The sequence below is a fragment of the Hyperoodon ampullatus genome (genome assembly GCF_949752795.1).
Source record: "Hyperoodon ampullatus genome assembly, chromosome: 6".
Taxonomy (NCBI): Eukaryota; Metazoa; Chordata; class Mammalia; order Artiodactyla; family Ziphiidae; genus Hyperoodon; species Hyperoodon ampullatus.
Window position 1 is genome coordinate 103,041,000 of NC_136919.1, and position 17,973 is coordinate 103,058,972.

The following is a 17,973-nucleotide window of genomic DNA, read 5'->3' on the forward strand; positions in this document are numbered from 1 at the left end:
TGGCCAGGCACCCACCACTGCGCTCAGCACTGCTGAAGGCCCTGTGTTCAGACATCTGTCTCTACTGTCTAGACAGAAAACACTTCCCCAGAATTTCCAGGGATGAAGACTTCCCATCCAGAAATAACTCCTTCCTTGTAGAGATTATTGATTCTCCCCAATAAATATTTATCTAATAATAGTGTATCATTTCTGTGTACTGTGTACTGTGTTGGGGGCATGGGTTTTGGGTAACTCAGGGCTTATGTGTAAGGGAAAGGAAGGAGATAGTTCAGCTCTTACTGATTGCTTCCTTTGGCTTTGGCTAAAAGGTGACCAGTCCTCTGGAGTTCTTGCTGAGAAACAGATATTGTGCCCCTTCCACCCCCGCCACCCCCCCGCACCGCCCCAAAGCCCATTTCCTCCCTGATGAAATTTGAGGAGATGGGCTTTGTCTTCTGCCGCTTAGCTTAGCCTTAATGAAAATGTATAGCAGCCCACATCTCCCCCCTCACTGAATGTTTTATATCCTTTAGAGAAGTAGGGGAGATAGGTCTTTTATACCTGAGGAGCGTTAAGTACAGGTATACTTTCTGAAAATAATGCTGAAGAAGAAACAACAGCTTAATCATTATTTAGAACTCAGTGACCAGAGGCTCCCACAGGGGGCTGAACCCTGAATGGCACTATTTGGGCGGAGGTGTTGCTCTACTGGACCCTGGGCTACTTGCCGTAGGGCCCAGGAACAGCACAGCAGCTGCTTAAGAATCTGTTATGTGGGTCATGTTAATGTATCGGGAGAGCATACTTTAAACTTGACATGGAGGTTTCCTTACTAGAAAGGCACCCTGGGGAAGTGGTTCCCCTCCCGGGGTATTTTTTCAGGCTGCTCAGTTAATGACTGTTTTTTTTTTTTTTTTTTTGCAGAGGAAAAGCACCACTCAGCTGTCAGTGGTAGGAATGTTGACCAGGCAGCCACCTACCTCCCAGGGTAAAATACAGCTGAGAGTAAGCAAAAGATGTCTTAAAGTGAGTGGGAAAGTAAGAAAAAGTGAAGGGAAAGAATGTCCTTACTGGTGGAACAAAGTTCATGCCTCCTCATTCCCATATTCTGACCCTGTCCTGCTCCCCCATTCCTCAATCTGATCCAAGCACCATGTCCTTGAGGCTGACCAGAGAACTGCACGGCACACTGATGCCTTATATCAAAAAGGCATGGGGGTGTCTTTGAGTACTAAAACAGTATCTCCAAGGATGTCATCAAGATGGCATCCCCCTCTTTGGGGAAGGTGATCATGGTGCTTTCCTTCCATCTATGCTTGATGGGAATATACAGGATATTGCCCTTAGTGTGTACAGTTCACCAATCAAGATGAAGGTGCCACCACTGATATTAATAGCCTTGGTGGAGCCGTGGTACACCTCCCCAGGATACCTGCAGCTCATGAACCAGAGGTGAGTCCTAGACTATGCACTGGGGTATCAGACATTTGGGGGCTTACCATGGACCTCCTTTTTTTGGCCAAGGCTGCACACATACCCACCCTTACAATGAGGTCTAGAGGGAAGGCAACTCTACTTGTACAGACTGGGACTCAAAAATAGGGTGAGTATCCTAGAGAGCACCTGAGGTAGTTTTTCCAGAAAGACTTATGGATACTGGGTGTTAAAACAAAAAAACAAAAATAGATGTCCACTACAGCCTTCTCTCACTACTTTTATTTTCTTATCCAGAGTTATGACATTGATCCTACAATATCTGAAGCTTATGGTCACACAGAGAAGGCAGATTCCGTGGAGCCCCTGGGGGAGGGACAAAAGGTGGGAGGGGGCCCAGGGTGGGGAACATGAAGAGGTGAGGAGTGGTGGAGGGCTCTAACCTCCATGTGGATAGACCTATCAGTAACCCAGCTTCCCTGTTCCTACATCATCTCATTTTTACTTCCATTCCAGTGCAGTCACTGCCACACTGTAGAGCTTATTACCAGGAACACTTCTGCCATCTGGAATAATACAGTCTGACATTCCACCCTTTGGCCTCATCCTCCATCATTCCAGCTTATATACTACTTGTTAATTTTTCAACTTTAGGTCGTTTTTCCACTTACTCTTCCTCTATCCACCAAGCTCTTGTTTTCTTTTTCTCTCTCTCCAAGGTAGGCTTGGTGGTCTATCAGGTAAGCAACATTTAAAAAGCTCCACTACAAATAGGTCCCATCCAATCACCTTTAATCCTTCCCGTCTGGCAAAATCCCCTATCTCTGCCTTTTCCAGAAATACCTTCCCATAAGTAGCTGATGACTATTGGATTAAATCTCACAATCAAGTCTACTGATGCCATGATAAATTCAGCCCTCATGCTACCTAGAAATAATGCATCCATTCCACAAGTTCTTATTCCATGCTTACTAACATGTGAACAAAACAAATGGAACTTAGGTCACTGTTTCCTTAGTCCATTTTCTCTCCAGTGCTACTCAAATCTATTTCAAACCTCCTTCACTTTTCTCAAATTTAGGCCATCTCCACTTGCTCAGCAGATGTGCCAAACCACCATTCACAGAGGAACTAGAAGTCATGAGATGGGAAATTTTCATCAAAATCCTTAAAAAAAAAAATTTCCCATTCCTCCTTTCCTTCTTCCTTCCTGTTATATGGAAAGAAGTTTCTTTCCCAACGTCAAAGGAATTACACTTCCTGAAATTTCCTTATTGAGAGATAGCTAAACTCTAGTCTTGATGGACTGATCACCCTGGCCAGGTATCCTTTTGCTCCCTCCCTCTCCTTATGAGTCACTCTACATCTTTTATTATTTTTAAAGCTTTTTAGTACAAAAATGTTTAAACATGCACGAAAGCAGACAGAACAATGTAACCTCCCATACACCCCTCACCCAGCTTTCACAGTTATCATTTGGCATGTGTGATACGTCCCATCTTTTACACTATGATTAAAGTGTAAAAGCCCATTTAAACATCGTCATCTATCTCTTAAGACATATGCTATGTGCCCATGTCAGAGCTCTCACATTTCTTTGATACTTATTACCTGTGGTACACAGTTATTCACAACAGATGTACACAGCATTGGTGACAAAAAAGCATTGTGCTTTAGAGGCTCTGGCAATCAGTTCTGCTCTGTCTTTTAGTCAACCCTAAGGAGTCATTTGAATGAATTCCTCCCTCAACCCCATATAAGAAGTAATCTTACAGGTCAAATTCAGTGCACAATATTGCTTTCCCTTAATCACACAGTAACTATAACATGCAGAAGGAATAGAAGTAGTAAACTGTGCATGTTGATAAAGACTTGACATTACTACATATGTTTTCAAATATTTACAAGAAAATATTTTTCCTGTCACATAGTTAAAATGAGCTATTGTGTTTCGAGTTAAACACAGTAGATAAAACACACTTGTTTATCTTCTCTCTTTCCCCAAATGCCATTAAAAGCAAGAGTAGATTAAAAAAAAAGTAAGAGTAGGTGAAAAGAGGTTCAACATCTCTAGCCATCAGGGAAATGAAAACCAAAGCCACTATGATATAACACTTCACACACACAAGAATGACTAGAAACACAAAGTCAGATTAAAACAAGTGTTGATGAGAATGCGGAGAAACTGGAACCCTGATACACTGCTTGTGGGAATGAAAAATGGTGCAGCTGTTTTGGAAAACAGTCTGGCAGCGCTTCAAAATGTTAAACATAGAATTACTATGTGACCCAGCAACTCCACTTCTAGGTATATACTCAAGAGAAATGAAAACATATGTCCACACAAAAACTTGTAAATAAATATTCATAGCAGTATTATTCATAAGAGTTAAAAGGCAGAAACAACCCAAATGTCCATCAACTGATGAATGGGTAAATAAAATATGGTATATCCATGCAGTGTAATATTTTTGGCATTAAAAAGCACTGATACATGCTACAACATGGCTGAACCTTGAAAACATTATGCTAAGTGAAAGAAGCCAGTCACAAATAACCACGTATGATTCCATTCATGTGAAATATTCAGAATAGGGAAACCAAGAGAGGACAGAAAGTAGATTAATGGTTGCTTAGAGCTGGGAGATGAAGGGTGGCGGGTAATAGCTAAAGGTTACGGGGTTCTTTCTGAAGTCATGAAAATGTTTTTAAAATTGTGATGCACATATCTGTGAGTATAGTAAAAATCATGGAATTACACACTTTAAATGAGTAAATTGTATGGTATGTGAATTATATTTCAATAAAACTATTCAAACAAAGGATTTAGAAAGAATAAGTGCTTAAGGATGACTAGAAGGAGAGAGAATACAACAAAAGATGTCAACACATTTTTGGAAGATGGAAATCTGGTGGAGGAATGGTAACTGGCGAGCAGAGCAGACGAAGTGCTGGCAAACCAATTCACACCACAAAACGCCAGAAGACAGATGACCTGGTGGCACCAGATCAGAAAAATTAGGGGTTCCATGCTGTAAACATGTTGATTTTTTTCCTTCTTTTTTTTTTTTTTTTTGTCTTGTGTTTAATTTAAAAATATTTGTTGGTGGGGAGGGTGTGGTGCTCTTCTTGAGCATTTTGTAAAATCCTGTTGAAATGTGCAGAGGGTCCCAGGTTTCTTGCCTGGGACAGAATGTGAGATAACTTTTAAAGCTGGCATTACACATTTCTGGGGTTTGGGTATGGTGATGGTGGTAGCTGCAAGAATCAAAGGCAGAAATCCCAAAGTTTAGGTAAAATCCAGGACAGCAGGCAATGGTCCATTTTTTAAATGTATTTATTTGAAAATAACTAAACTTGTGGAAAAGATGCATGGATGGTAAAAACTATGTACCCTTTATCCAGACTTACCTACTAACATTTTGACCCATTTGAGATCTCTCTCCTCTCTCTGTCTCTGTTTCTGTCTCCTTCCCTTCCTGCCTCCACTCTCTCTATATATGAACACGCACACACACACACAAATATGAAAAATATGCATACATTTCTGAATATTTGAAAATACATTTCATGCACCATGTACCTTCTCCTTGAATATTTCATTGTGTATTTAAAAGAAAGAAGATTCTCTTACATACAGTACAGTTAGTTATCCCCTTCAGTAAATTTAACAATGACATAAAACTTTTAACTAATCTCCCATTCATATTCCATTTTTGTCAATTTATTGAGTAATGTCCTTTGTGGCTTTTTTTCAAAACCTCCATCACAGGATTCAGAATCACAGACTGCATTTAGTTGTCATGTGTTTTTAGTCTCCTTTAATCTGGATCAGTATTTCTCAGTCTTTCTTTTTTTTTTTTAACACCCATTTCTTTTTTTTTAATTTTTTTATTAGTTTCTGCTTTATAACAAAGTGAATCAGTCATACATATACATCTGTTCCCACATCCCTTCCCTCATGCATCTCCCTCCCTCCCACCCTCCCCATCCCACCCCTCCAGGCGGTCACAAAGCACCGAGCTGATCTCACTGTGCTCTGCGGCTGCTTCCCACTATCTATCTACCTTACGTTTGGTAGTGTATATATGTCCATGCCTCTCTATCGTTTTGTCACAGCTTACCCTTCCCCCTTCCCATATCCTCAAGTCCATTTTCAAGTAGGTCTGTGTCTTTATTCCCGTTTTACCCCTAGGTTCTTCATGACTTTTTTTTTTAATTCCATATATATGTGATAGCATACGGTATTTGTCTTTCTCTTTCTGACTTACTTCACTCTGTATGACAGACTCTAGGTCTATCCACCTCATTACAAATAGCTCAGTTTCGTTTCTTTTTATGGCTGAGTAATATTCCATTGTATATATGTGCCACATCTTCTTTATCCATTCATCCGATGATGGACACTTAGGTTGTTTCCAGCTCCGGGCTATTGTGAATAGAGCTGCAATGAACATTTTGGTACATGTCTCTTTTTGAACTATGGTTTTCTCAGGGTATATGCCTAGTAGTGGGATTGCTGGGTCATATGGTAGTTCTATTTTTAGTTTTTTAAGGAACCTCCATACTGTTCTCCATAGTGGCTGTACCAATTCACATTCCCACCAGCAGTGCAAGAGTGTTCCCTTTTCTCCACACCCTCTCCAGCATTTATTGTTTCTAGATTTCTTGATGATGGCCATTCTGACTGGTGTGAGATGATATCTCATTGTAGTTTTAATTTGCATTTCTCTAATGATTAATGATGTTGAGCATTCTTTCTTGTGTTTGTTGGCAGTCTGTATATCTTCTTTGGAGAAATGCCTATTTAAGTCTTCTGCCCATTTTTGGATTGGGTTGTTTGTTTTTTTGCTATTGAGCTGCATGAGCTGTTTATAAATTTTGGAGATTAATCCTTTGTCAGTTGCTTCATTTGCAAATATTTTCTCCCATTCTGAGGGTTGTCTTTTGGTCTTGTTTATGGTTTCCTTTGCTGTGCAAAAGCTTTGAAGTTTCATTAGGTCCCATTTGTTTATCTTTGTTTTTAGTTCCATTTCTCTAGGAGGTGGGTCCAAAAGGATCTTTCTGTGATTTATGTCATAGAGTGTTCTGCCTATGTTTTCCTCTAAGATCAGTCTTTCTTTTTTTATGACAAGGCCACTTTTTGAAGAATATATTTGATGTGTCATTTTTATGACCCCTTCTATCCTGGAAATTCTTTTGGTGGAGCTTATATTGCTCAGACTTTAGAGGATGTTTTTACAGTTGTGAATCCTAGGGACCTCAGGGACAGTCAGGACCAAACTTTCTATAAAAAAAAAACAATACCAGAGATACAAAGATATGTGGAGGGGTTTTTCTGAACAGATACACCTCCTGCAGTCAAGGGAGGAAGGTATGTGAGATAGAGTGGGCTTGAAATGGACCCTCCTTTTGGGTACAGACAACAGTGGAGCTGTGGATGCAGGAGAAGACAGGTAAAGAAAGGAGCTGTCATTACTAGTACCCTCCTCATAGGGGAGGGAGAGAATTAGGTATCTGGGGTCAAGACTGATTCATCAGACTCAACGAGGGAATACAGGCAAGCAAAGTAAGGAAATGACACAGCTTAATTTCAGCAGTTTATAATCTAAATAATGAAGGCATAAGGGCTACAACTATTAAATGACTAGCACGCGGAGATGAAATAAATACATATACACATCAACAAAAATGACATCATTGTTTAAAAAGGTATGGAGATGCCAACAGGAATTTTGGTGGCAAGTAAGAAAGTAGATGGGGAAAAAATCATAAAACTTTTCATAGAAGAAGTAACCATGAGTGTGACTCAGAAAAGCTAAAACGTATTGCTAAATATTGTGCTCATTAGAAGTTATGTTAAAGAGAAGCCCACTCCTTAAATCAGGGTGTGTTTGGTCCTTCGGGTTGTGTTCTGTAAAATAAAGAAAAGAATTTTAAATGTTTTGAGAGGGATTTTTCAGAAGAGGGAGCAAGCAGCAGGATGAGACACTGTATGGGTGGAGGAGGCTAGATTTGAGAACCTTAGGGGGCTAAATAGCCTAAGAGGGATTTTAGGAAAAAAAGAACTACTAAAGCTTTTTAAGTTGTTTGCCATAGGTTCATGGGTGTGCCATGCCCTTGTTTCCCTTTTTGTCATGCTTCCTGTTCACTGGTACAGGCTACTCTGCACTCTTACACTTTTTGGTGAATGTGAATTCTTTTGAGGAGATATGGGGGCGTATATTTCTTCTGACTATGTTTCTGGCTTCATACAGGTGAGAACACATTATGTATGAGGGGAAGCTGTAGTTGAAGGCTTGGAGGTAAAAATCCCTTGGCATAGAAGCGTTTTAAATATTATGTGGGGTCCAAAGGTAGATCACCAAGCAGTAAAAGGGTCTCAGGTAATATCTGGGTAACGTGTGGAATAAATAGAAATTTTCACTAAGGTAAATATATGGTATGTAAATGTGTGGGTTGGAAGGTGGGTTAGAGGTATCTAAAGGGCCCTGGAGGGATGGATAGATCTGCTGGGTTGGATGGTGGGGGAAGGATTGTGGGTTTCTCTCTCTTGTGTTGTCCCCTCCCCCACCCTCAAGAACCTTTGGTGTTTACGCTTAACCTCTGTAATGTGGGCCTAGAACTCTAGTCTAGAATGTGCACTTTCAATGCCCAGATGCTTGAGGCAGCAATGCACTTCTGATGATCTGGGCCATCTTCTTTGTCTGAGGAGCCTTACTGCACCATGGCTGAGCTCCAGCTCAACTTCCTAGGTTTTCCCATCCTTGCCTTTGTGTATTGGGTGGGGCTCCTTCTTCTGTCACTGTGCTACCTAAGGAGGAACTTATGTTTCCCAATATTTTGGAAACAGGGAGAAATCGATCAGGTCAGCAAACCAGAGTCCCTCAAAGATATTAAATCTTTACAAATAGATGCATTCAATGGTATCAGTTTCCCTCTAAGTACTGCTTTTTCTGCAGCTCACAAATTTTGACAAGTTGTATTTTCATTTTCATTTAGTTTAAAATATTTTTTCTCTTGATATTTCTTCCTTGACCCATGTTTTAGAAGCATGTTGTTTACTCTCCAAACATTTTGGCATTTCCAGCTATTTTTCTGTAATTGATTTCTAGTTTAAGTCCATTATGGTCTGAAAATATACTTTGTATGATTTCTATTTTATATTTGTTAAGGTGTGTTTTGTGGCCCAAAATGTGGTTTATTTTGGTCAGTGCTCCATGTGTGCTTGAGAAGAATGCATATTCTGTTGTTGGATGAAGTATTCTACAAATGTCAATTAGATCAAGTTGATTGATGGTGCTGTTTAGGTCAACTATATCCTTACTGATTTTCCGCCTGCTGAATCTGTCCATTTCTCATAGAGGGGTGTTGAAGTCTCCAAAAATAACAGTGGATTCACCTAATTCTCCTTGCAGTTGGAACAGTTTTTGCCTCACATATTTTGACAGTCTGTTGTTAGATTGTACACGTTAAGGATTGTTGTGTCTTCTTGGAGAGTTGACCCCTTTGTTGTTATGTACTGCCCCTCTTTATCCCTCATAACTTTCCTTGTTCTGAAGCCTGCTTTGTCTGAAATTAATATAGTTCCTCCTGCTTTCTTTCATCAGTGTTACCATGGTACAATTTTCTCTTTCCCTTTACTTTTAATCATCTGTGTCTTTATATTTAAAGTGGGTGTTTTGTAGACAACAAATAATTGGATCTTGTTTTATCCACTGACAGTCTGTCTTTTAATTGGTGAATTTAGAACACTTACATTTAGTGATTTTTTTATATAGTTGGATTAATATCTGCCATATCTGTAACTGTTTAGTATTTATTATGTGTATTCTTTTTTTCTTCTTCTCTTTTTCTGCCTTTTCTGATTTTAAACAAGCACTTTATATGATTCCATTTCTCCCTTCTCTTAGCATGTCAAGTATTCTTCTTTAAAAAACATTTTCATGGTTGCCCATGAATTTGTAATATACATTTACAACTAATCTAAGGCCACTTTTATATATAACATTATACCACTTCATAGGTAGTGCAGGTTCCATTATAACAGAGTTCCCAATTCCTCCCTCCTGTCCCTTGTAACACTGATGTCATTTATTTCACTTATCCATGTACTATAATCACCCAATACACTATCATTAGTATTATTAGGTCAACTGAGAATAAGAAAAATAAAAGTTTTGTTTTACCTTCATTTATTCCTTCTTTTCCATTCCTTTATGTAGAGCTGAGTTGTCCTTTTCCTTCTCCTTGAAGAACTTTTTAAACATTTATTCCAGGACAAATCTGCTGATGATGAGTATCTCAGTTTTTGTTTGAGAAAGTTTTTATTTCTCCTTCACTTTTGAAGGATAATTTCACTAGACACAAAGTTCTAGGGTGATTTTTTTTTCTTGCAACACTTTAAATATTTCACTCAATTCTCTTCTTGCTTGCATGGTTTGTGATAAGCCCATAATTCTTATCCTTGTTCCTTTAGAGGTAGGATATTACTTTCTTCTGTATTCTTTCAAGATTTTATCTTTCAGCTTCCTACAGTTTTAATAAAATATGTCCAGGTATAGACTTTCTTCATAGTTATATGCTTGGTGTTCTCTGAGCTCCCACAATCTATGGTTAATCCGTCATTAATTTTGGAAAATCCTGGGCTGTTATTTCTTCAAATATTTCTTATTCTCTCTTTCTTCTCCTTTTGGTATTTCAATTACATGTATATTACACATTTTGAAACTGTCTCACAGTTCTTGGATATTCTGAGTTAAAGATTTTTTTAAATATTCTTTTTCTCTTTGCATTTCAGTTTGCAAAGTTTCTACTGACATATTTTCAAACTCACTTCCTCTTTCCCTGGCCATAGGCAATATACAGATGAGCCAATTAAAAGCATTCTTCATTTCTGTTATAGTGTTTTTGGTTTCCAACATTTCCTTTTGATTCTTTCTTAGAGTTTCCCTCTCTCTGTTTATTGCTCATCTGTTCTTGCATGTTTCTGCTTTTTCCATTAGAGCCCTTAACATGAAGCGATGGTTATTTTGGATTCCATGTATGACAATTCAAAAATCTCTGTCATATCTGAATGTGGATCTGATGCTTGCTTTATCTATTCAGACTGTTTTTTCTTGCCTTTTTATCATACCTTGTAATTTTTTGTTGAAAAGCCAGACATAATGTATTGGGTAATAGGAACTGAAGTAAATAGACCTTAGTGTGAATTTTTATGTTAATCCAGGTAGGTGTTGGTTGTGTTTAATATTTATTGTAGCTGTATATATCAGAGACTTCAATTTCCTATAGTGTCCTTATTTTAATCTCCCTTGGTGTCTTCAGACTTCCCTAAGTCTCTTCCTTATATAGAGCCTATGCCTTGCAGCTCTTTCGGCTATGATCCTCTGTTACCATACTGGATGTGGTAGCAAGGTGCTGGGGGGGAGGGGATATGATTAAATCTGTCTTTTAGTGGTCCTGTGTCCCTGGGTTATTCACAGATGTTTCTAACACTTTTCTCTCTTTCTTTCTTTTCACTTTTTAGAAGAGATAAGAAAGCTAGAGGGAACTGGAGTTGGATAACTTCCCTTCTCCCATGTGGGATAAGTCTCTGGTAGTCTTTTCCTCTGCTGAGTAAGCTTCTGTTATGGAGAACATTCAGGGGATATTTCAGAATGTTTTCAAAATTGTTACTTTTCTTCCCATTCCCACACTCCTCCACCAGAAACATCAGAATTTTTCATGGCTCTTCACTGTGAGAACCTGGTGGGGTTCCCATAGGTGAAACCCATGAATAGGTGGAGGCCCCCCTAAGATAATGACCCTAGGAGTTTCTCGCTCTCATGTTAGCCCATGTGCATCCTCTAGCAATTTGTCAAAGTGTCCTTTTAAATGTTCCTATCAATTTATGGCTCCAGTGGCCTCTGCTTGAGGTAAGCTGACCTCAACTGTGATTCTCTGCATTCACCCTCTATGAAGATTTTGGAGTGATTTGCCTTGTGACCTTAATTCTCTAATGCTACAAGAAAAGTCACTGACTTTCAATTGGTTCAGATTTTGCTTCTTCTAAAGACTGTAGTAATGACTCTCAAGCTCTTTAAGTGTTGGAGCTGGAAACAAAAGTTGCCTCTCAAAGAATGATTCTTTATTTTCTTGTTCCCCTGCTCACATTTCTCAGTGAGATTGGTTGGGTCAGAGAGACACCTAAGATAGGAAGTTCAAGGAGAGGATAGAACATCATAGGCCAGGCAGGGCCAGTAGTTCTGGGGGGACTAAGGCTTCCAGTTGAAGCCCATGGCCCATCTGAGTGTTTGGAGATTCCAGGATAAAATCCCAAGCATAACTTTGCGGCCCTGGGTTGGGTTATTTAGAGAGTTTGGGATCTCTGCAGGAGAACAGAGTTCCCCATTGCTTGATCATGCCTCACGTTCTCACGTCAGGCCTCACTCGACAGAGCCTTCCTTTATGCTGGGCTGATCAGAGCAGCAATGCTGAGCCTCTGAGAGCCTCTGAGAGCCTCTGATCAGAGCCTGAAGCCTGAGCTCCAGGATACAGGGTCCTATCTGAGGGACATGGACGTGACTGTTGGCCTCAGATGCTAGGCCCTCCTTGGGCAGATGACTTCTGACTGAGAATATCAAGTGTGGACCTCATAGATAAAAGTCCTTCTTTGAGTTTGTCAAAGAAGAAAAAAATCGAAAGCATTTTAAACCTTTAAAATTGATAAAAGGAAGGAACATAAAGTTCTATTGGTTCCGGAAGATCCCACATACCGTGGAGCAACTAAGCCCGTGTGCCGCAACTACTGAGCCTGCGCTCTAGAGCCCATGTGCCACAACTACTGAAGCCCGCGCACCTAGAGCCCATGCTCCGCAATGAGAAGCCACCGCGATGAGAAGACCGCACACTGCAACAAAGAGTAGCCCCCACTCTCCGCAACTAGAGAAAGCTCGCGTGCAGCAACAAAGACCCAACACAGAGCCAAAAATAATAAATAAATAAAAATTTTTAAAAAAGTAAGCAGTTATGAGCTGCTATAAACCTACTGTTTCTTTACTTGACTTAAATGAATTTAATTCTTTAAATAACTGAGCAGGTAGAGAATTTAGACTCAGCCATTATTAGAGGCACCTTATACAACCAAAGTGGTATAAAAACCCTGTAACATGAAAGTGTTGTGGAGGTCCTTCTGGTCTTCTGAGACCGGGACACCTGTACCTTTATGTCCCATTTATAAATGTTCCTGTATAATGTTTGGGATGCTGAAATATTTGTTGAGATAGATACACCATGCCTATTACATGCCTTCCCTATATCTCTCTCAACTACATCCCTCTAATGAGTTGGTGCAGCTCCAAGGCTCTATCTAGTAACAAGGTAGTGTCAGGCAGTGCTTGTTGTACTCACTGGCTTTTAATCCTCCAACTGCCTTGTAATCTCCTCCTTCACACCTTGATGCTTAGAAATGGCATATTTCCTGAGGAAGAGGTTTCTAGGGAGTCCTGTATACTTGCTTGAAATGGGGACAGGAGGATGGAGGAACAGAAGGGAAGATATAGGGAAGATGAACGGATTTTTTTAATATAAATTTTTCTGCCACAAAAACTATAGGTACCGGGCTTCCCTGGTGGCGCAGTGGTTGAGAGTCCGCCTGCCGATGCAGGAGACACGGGTTCGTGCCCCGGTCTGGGAAGATACCACATGCCGCGGAGCGGCTGGGCCCGTGAGCCATGGCCATTGGGCCTGCGCATCCGAAGCCTGTGCTCTGCAACGGGAGAGGCCACAACAGGGAGAGGCCCACATACCGCAAAAAAAAAAAAAAAAAAAAAAAATGTAGGTACCAAGCAAAGCAATCAGGGAAATTTATATTCATGCGTTAATTTACCACTTACAATGATGAGTAGATAGAGAACATTAGATAGATTAAGGAAGTATCTAGGAGGTAAAATGGATAAGATTGATAATGGATAGGATATAGTGGCTGATGCGAGAGGTTGAACTCAAGGATTATTGTTAGGTGCCTGGTTTATACAACTGGGTGAATGGTATCACTACACACTAAGACAAATGAAAATGAAGGAGGAGAGATTTGGCAGTTTAGGGAGACCATGAGTATTTAGCTTTATGTATATTTTAAATGCACAGATTTAGATGTTAAATAGGCAACTGGATTTACAGAATTCAGATTAGAGGTCTCAGGTAGACAAATGTCCAAACTTTATGGAGTTGGTAACTGAAGCTGAGTGTTTCTGTGAAATCATATTATGAGTTCTAGAGTGAGAGGACATAATGGCCTAGAACTGAATTTTGAAGAATTTCAACATTTAATGTCTGAGGAGAAGGATACGCACCTGCAAAGAAGATAAGAGAATGAACTGCCGCAGAGATTAGAGGAAAACCAGAGGAGTTTTTGGGTCAAGGAAAATCAAGTCTCAAAGACAGAAGCAAATCCTACTTACAGGTCAAGTAAGTAGGAGATAAAATTTTCACATTGCGTCCATGGATTTGGAAATAACTTATGAAGTACCTTTTTATTGGAGTAATAAAAGATGGATCCTATTGGGAGTGGGTTGAAGCATGAGAAGGAAGTAATAAAGTGAAGATATCAAATATAGATAAACATTTTTAAACAGCTTTATGGAGGTACAACTGATGCACAAAAAATGGCACATGTTTAATGTATACTATTTGATGAGTTTGGACATATGCATAAACCCATGAGACAATTAACACAATCAAGGTAATAGACATATCTGTCCCCTCCAAAAGCTTGTGTCTCATTTTTTCTGTGTGTGGTAAGAACACTTAACATGAAATTGACCCTCTTAACTAATTTTAAGTGCTTAACACTATTGTTAACTACAGACACTATTTGTACAGCAGATTTCTTGAACTTACTCATCTTGTATAACTGAAAATTCATACCTGCTGAACAACAGCTCCCCATTTCTCCCTTTCCCCAGCCCCTGGCAACCAACATTCTATTCTCTGCTTCCATGAAGTCTGATTATTTTAGATATCTCATATAAATGGAATTATGCAGTATTTGTCCTTCTGTGACTGGCTTATTTACTTAGCTTATTGTCCTCCAGGTTCATCCCTGCTGCCACAATGGTAGAACCTCCTTCTTCTTTTAAAGTTGAAAATATTCCATTGTAAATATATACTACATGTTTTGAACCATTCATCTGTCGATGGACATTTTGAGAAAAGCTTCTTGACATTGATCTTGGCAAATATTTATTGGCTATGACACTAAAAGCACAGACCACAGAAGCAAAAATAGACAAGTAGAACTACATCATAATAAAAAGCTCCTGCACAGCAAAGGAAACAACCAACAGAATGGAAAAGTAACCAATGGAATGGGAGAAAATATTTGAAAATCATATATCTGGTAAGGGGTAAATATCCAAAATTTATAAGGAATTCCCACAACTAAGTAGCAAATAAAACAAATAACTCGATTAAGAAATGGGCAAAGAACTTGAATATACATTTTCCAAAGAACACATATGAACGGCCAAAGTGTATATGAAAAGGTACACAGCATCGCTAATCATCAGGGCAATGCAAATCAAAATCACAAAGAGATATCACCTCACACCTGTTAGGATGCTTAGTTTCAAAAATACAGAGGTAACAAGTACTGGGGAGAATATGGAGAAATTGGATCTCTTGTACACTGTTGGTGGGAATACAAAATGGTATATAGTCACTATGGAAAACAGTATGGAGGCTTCTCAAAAAATTAAAAATAGAACTATCATATGATTTAGCAATCCCACTTCTGAATGGATATATGTATATATTTATATGTAGATATATGTGTGTGTGTGTATATATATATATATGTATAAGAGAACTGAAATCAGGATCTCAAAAAGATTGCACTCTCATGTTCATTGAAGCATTATTCACAATTGCCAAGATATAGAAAAACATTTTCAAGAATTATTTTAAAAACTGTGCCTTTGAAGAAGAGATAGTGTGGTAATTAGTAATAGAAGTCAGGTGGAGAAAGGTGAGTTTGGTTTTGCTTTTCTTTTTTGCTTTACTCTTCTTTATTATTTTTCCCAATTTGGAAGATTTTAGAATGTTTCAAAAAGATAGTGGAAAAGATCCAGATTAGAGAAGGTATTGAACAAAATAAGGATCCTTAGAGAGTGCAAGGTGATGCAATCCAAATCAGGAGTAAGGGAATCGAGCTTCTGTTCTGTTAAATTACCAAAGGAGATAAAGATGGCAGCAGATGTAGTAACTCTATTATGTTAATTAACAGGAAAGTTCTCCTAATGTTTTTTCTTTTCTTTTCTGTGAATTAAAAGAGATTATCTCCTGATATTATAGCAAATGGTGGGGACATGCCATTTAAGAATACTGCAATAGCTGAATCACTTTGTTATACAGCAGAAACTAACACAACATTGTAACGCAATTATACTCCAATAAAGATTTTTTTAAAAAAACAAAGAATAGTGCAGAAAGAGAGAACAAACTGTAAAGAGTGGGAAATGATGGGTCCAGATTAATGTAGCAGAATTAAAGGGCAATATTAAAGGACCTTTTAGGTTAGTGATCATGAATTTATAAAGGAAACAATCTAAACTATTATACACTTTACTTGGGAAGACTTTGAAAGCTGGAGATCAAGAAAAGAGAAAGCAATGGTTTGGGTTGATCCAGCATAATTAAAAGACACTGGAACAGGGCTAGGGACAAACACACTATTAGATAATGGACATTGGAATGTAAGAGAGTAAGGAGAGATACAAAGGCAGTATCAGGAGAAAGCAAGGGAGTAAATAGACTTGCGTCAAAGTACTATCATAGTGAAGGGGTATTTGAACAAGTGAACTGGAATGTGAGAAGTTATTGTAAAGGGATGGCATATTTGTGTTAATAATTTTTAAAGACTATTTCTCTTTTTCCAGCTCTAATTTTTATTTTAGAGGACTGACTCCTGAAAACTCGGTTTCCCAGGATTCACTGGCAACTAGCTTCCAATTAATTTTGAGTAAAGGAAGGACTGGTGGGAGTTTGGAAGAAGGGGATAGGGGAGAACCCAGAATGCCCTCTTTCTTTGAGTTGTACATACAGCTGAGGCTTCGTCTCCCTCATGCGTCCAATTCCTGCTCAAGGGCTTCTCCCTCCATGTCCCCAGCATCCACCAGCAGTCTCTACATTCATTACAGTTCTGCTTAGGGGATTCAGTCTTTCCAAACTCTAGGTTGCCTTCCTATTTCATTTGACTCCAGCTTTTATAACTTTTGAAACAAGGTCCTTGTATTAAAATCTACTTTCTAAACTTCCTGAAGCAGATTTCCTGTCCTGCATGAGTAATCCCAGGAAAAAGATGCTCAAGATGGGACTCTGGAATAAGGTTTTGAGCTTGAATGTAGGAGTGACTCCATTGCCAATGCAAAGACAAGTGTTTCTTCCGAGTAGTGGAAGCAATAAATAAATTACCAGCAATATTTGCTTTGAACATATTGCCAGTTGAAGACAATACTTTTACGTGTCAAGTGGCAGCTGATTTTGTCTATTACAGCAGTAATAACTACAAGCACCACGGGGACCATTAGCTGCTTCTTATAGCACCAGGGAGCTTACAAAATGAAAATGTTTACACTTAATGTTAAAAGGTGTTAGGTGTTTAAACTCTCAGATCGAGGCATGGGAAGACACAGAGAGCCACACTGAGGGCCTTAAAATTTTCTCATGTCTTATAGCCACACAGCAGACATGGCTGAGGATCAAGTTTCAAATCTAAAAGTGTGAGTTGCAGAATTAAAATGCAAGTTCAACGTACATCTGTGCTAAGTCTCACAGATTAATATCAGGACATTGATCAGGAAGAGCTGGGTATTAAGATAAGGATATATTGAGTATTTAGGATAAGTGCAGGTAGGCAGACTCAGATTAATATCAAAATTTTTAACCCAAATCTTCCTGTGGTTTCCTCGCCAAAGGAAGCCACCCTTCTTCCTCCCCATTTGAGGAAACTAACCTCCCCTTACTTAACATATCTCTAAAGACCTCATCTAAATAGGTTAGTTTTCAAGGAAATTTCTACTTTTCTCAAGACCCAGCCACATCAGCACTTACTGCATCCTAATAACTACAGTCAGATTCCACCAGGCGCCAGGAGGCAAGTGTAATGTCCACCCTGGTAGGAGTTAGCATATACATCAAAAGAAATGCTATATCCTGCTAATGTGTATCAGCAGAAACCTGTAGAATGTGTGTGTGGCATATGGTTTTTTGGGATTTTTTGCTTGTTGTTTTGCAGTACGCAGGGCTCTCACTGTTGTCGCCTCTCCTGTTGCGGAGCACAGGCTCCAGACGCGCAGGCTCACTGGCCATGGCTCACGGGCCCAGCCACTCCGTGGCATGTGGGATCCTCCTGGACCGGGACATGAACCCGTGTCCCCTGCATCGGCAGGTGGACTCTCAACCACTGTGCCACAAGGGAAGCCCTGGCATATGTTTTATAAGTGCTAGACTGAGAAAGATGGAATATAAAGTTGGAAGGGGTTGAATTTATTATAAAGAACTTACCTGAAATTCAAA

The 17,973-nt window shown here is 39.3% G+C and overlaps 2 protein-coding genes across 2 annotated transcripts in view; both read left to right on the forward strand.

Annotated features, from left to right (window-relative positions):
- LOC307054859 (spermatogenesis-associated protein 31D1-like) overlaps positions 1-36 on the forward strand; it is a gene marked incomplete at both ends in the record, with an annotated part of 34,162 nt that extends 34,126 nt beyond the window's left edge. Inside the window, 1 exon segment of the mRNA XM_079706731.1 lies at positions 2-36. Within this exon segment, the coding sequence (XP_079562857.1) occupies positions 2-36 (35 nt within the window).
- A 1,099-nt stretch (positions 37-1,135) lies between these two features.
- The window catches only part of LOC307054861 (E3 ubiquitin-protein ligase RLIM-like), a gene marked incomplete at both ends in the record, with an annotated part of 81,259 nt that continues 64,421 nt past the window's right edge, over positions 1,136-17,973 (forward strand). Inside the window, 3 exons of the mRNA XM_079706733.1 lie at positions 1,136-1,192; positions 1,330-1,434; positions 1,714-1,800. Of these exons, the coding sequence (XP_079562859.1) occupies positions 1,136-1,192; positions 1,330-1,434; positions 1,714-1,800 (249 nt within the window). The remainder of the gene's footprint in view (positions 1,193-1,329; positions 1,435-1,713; positions 1,801-17,973) is intronic.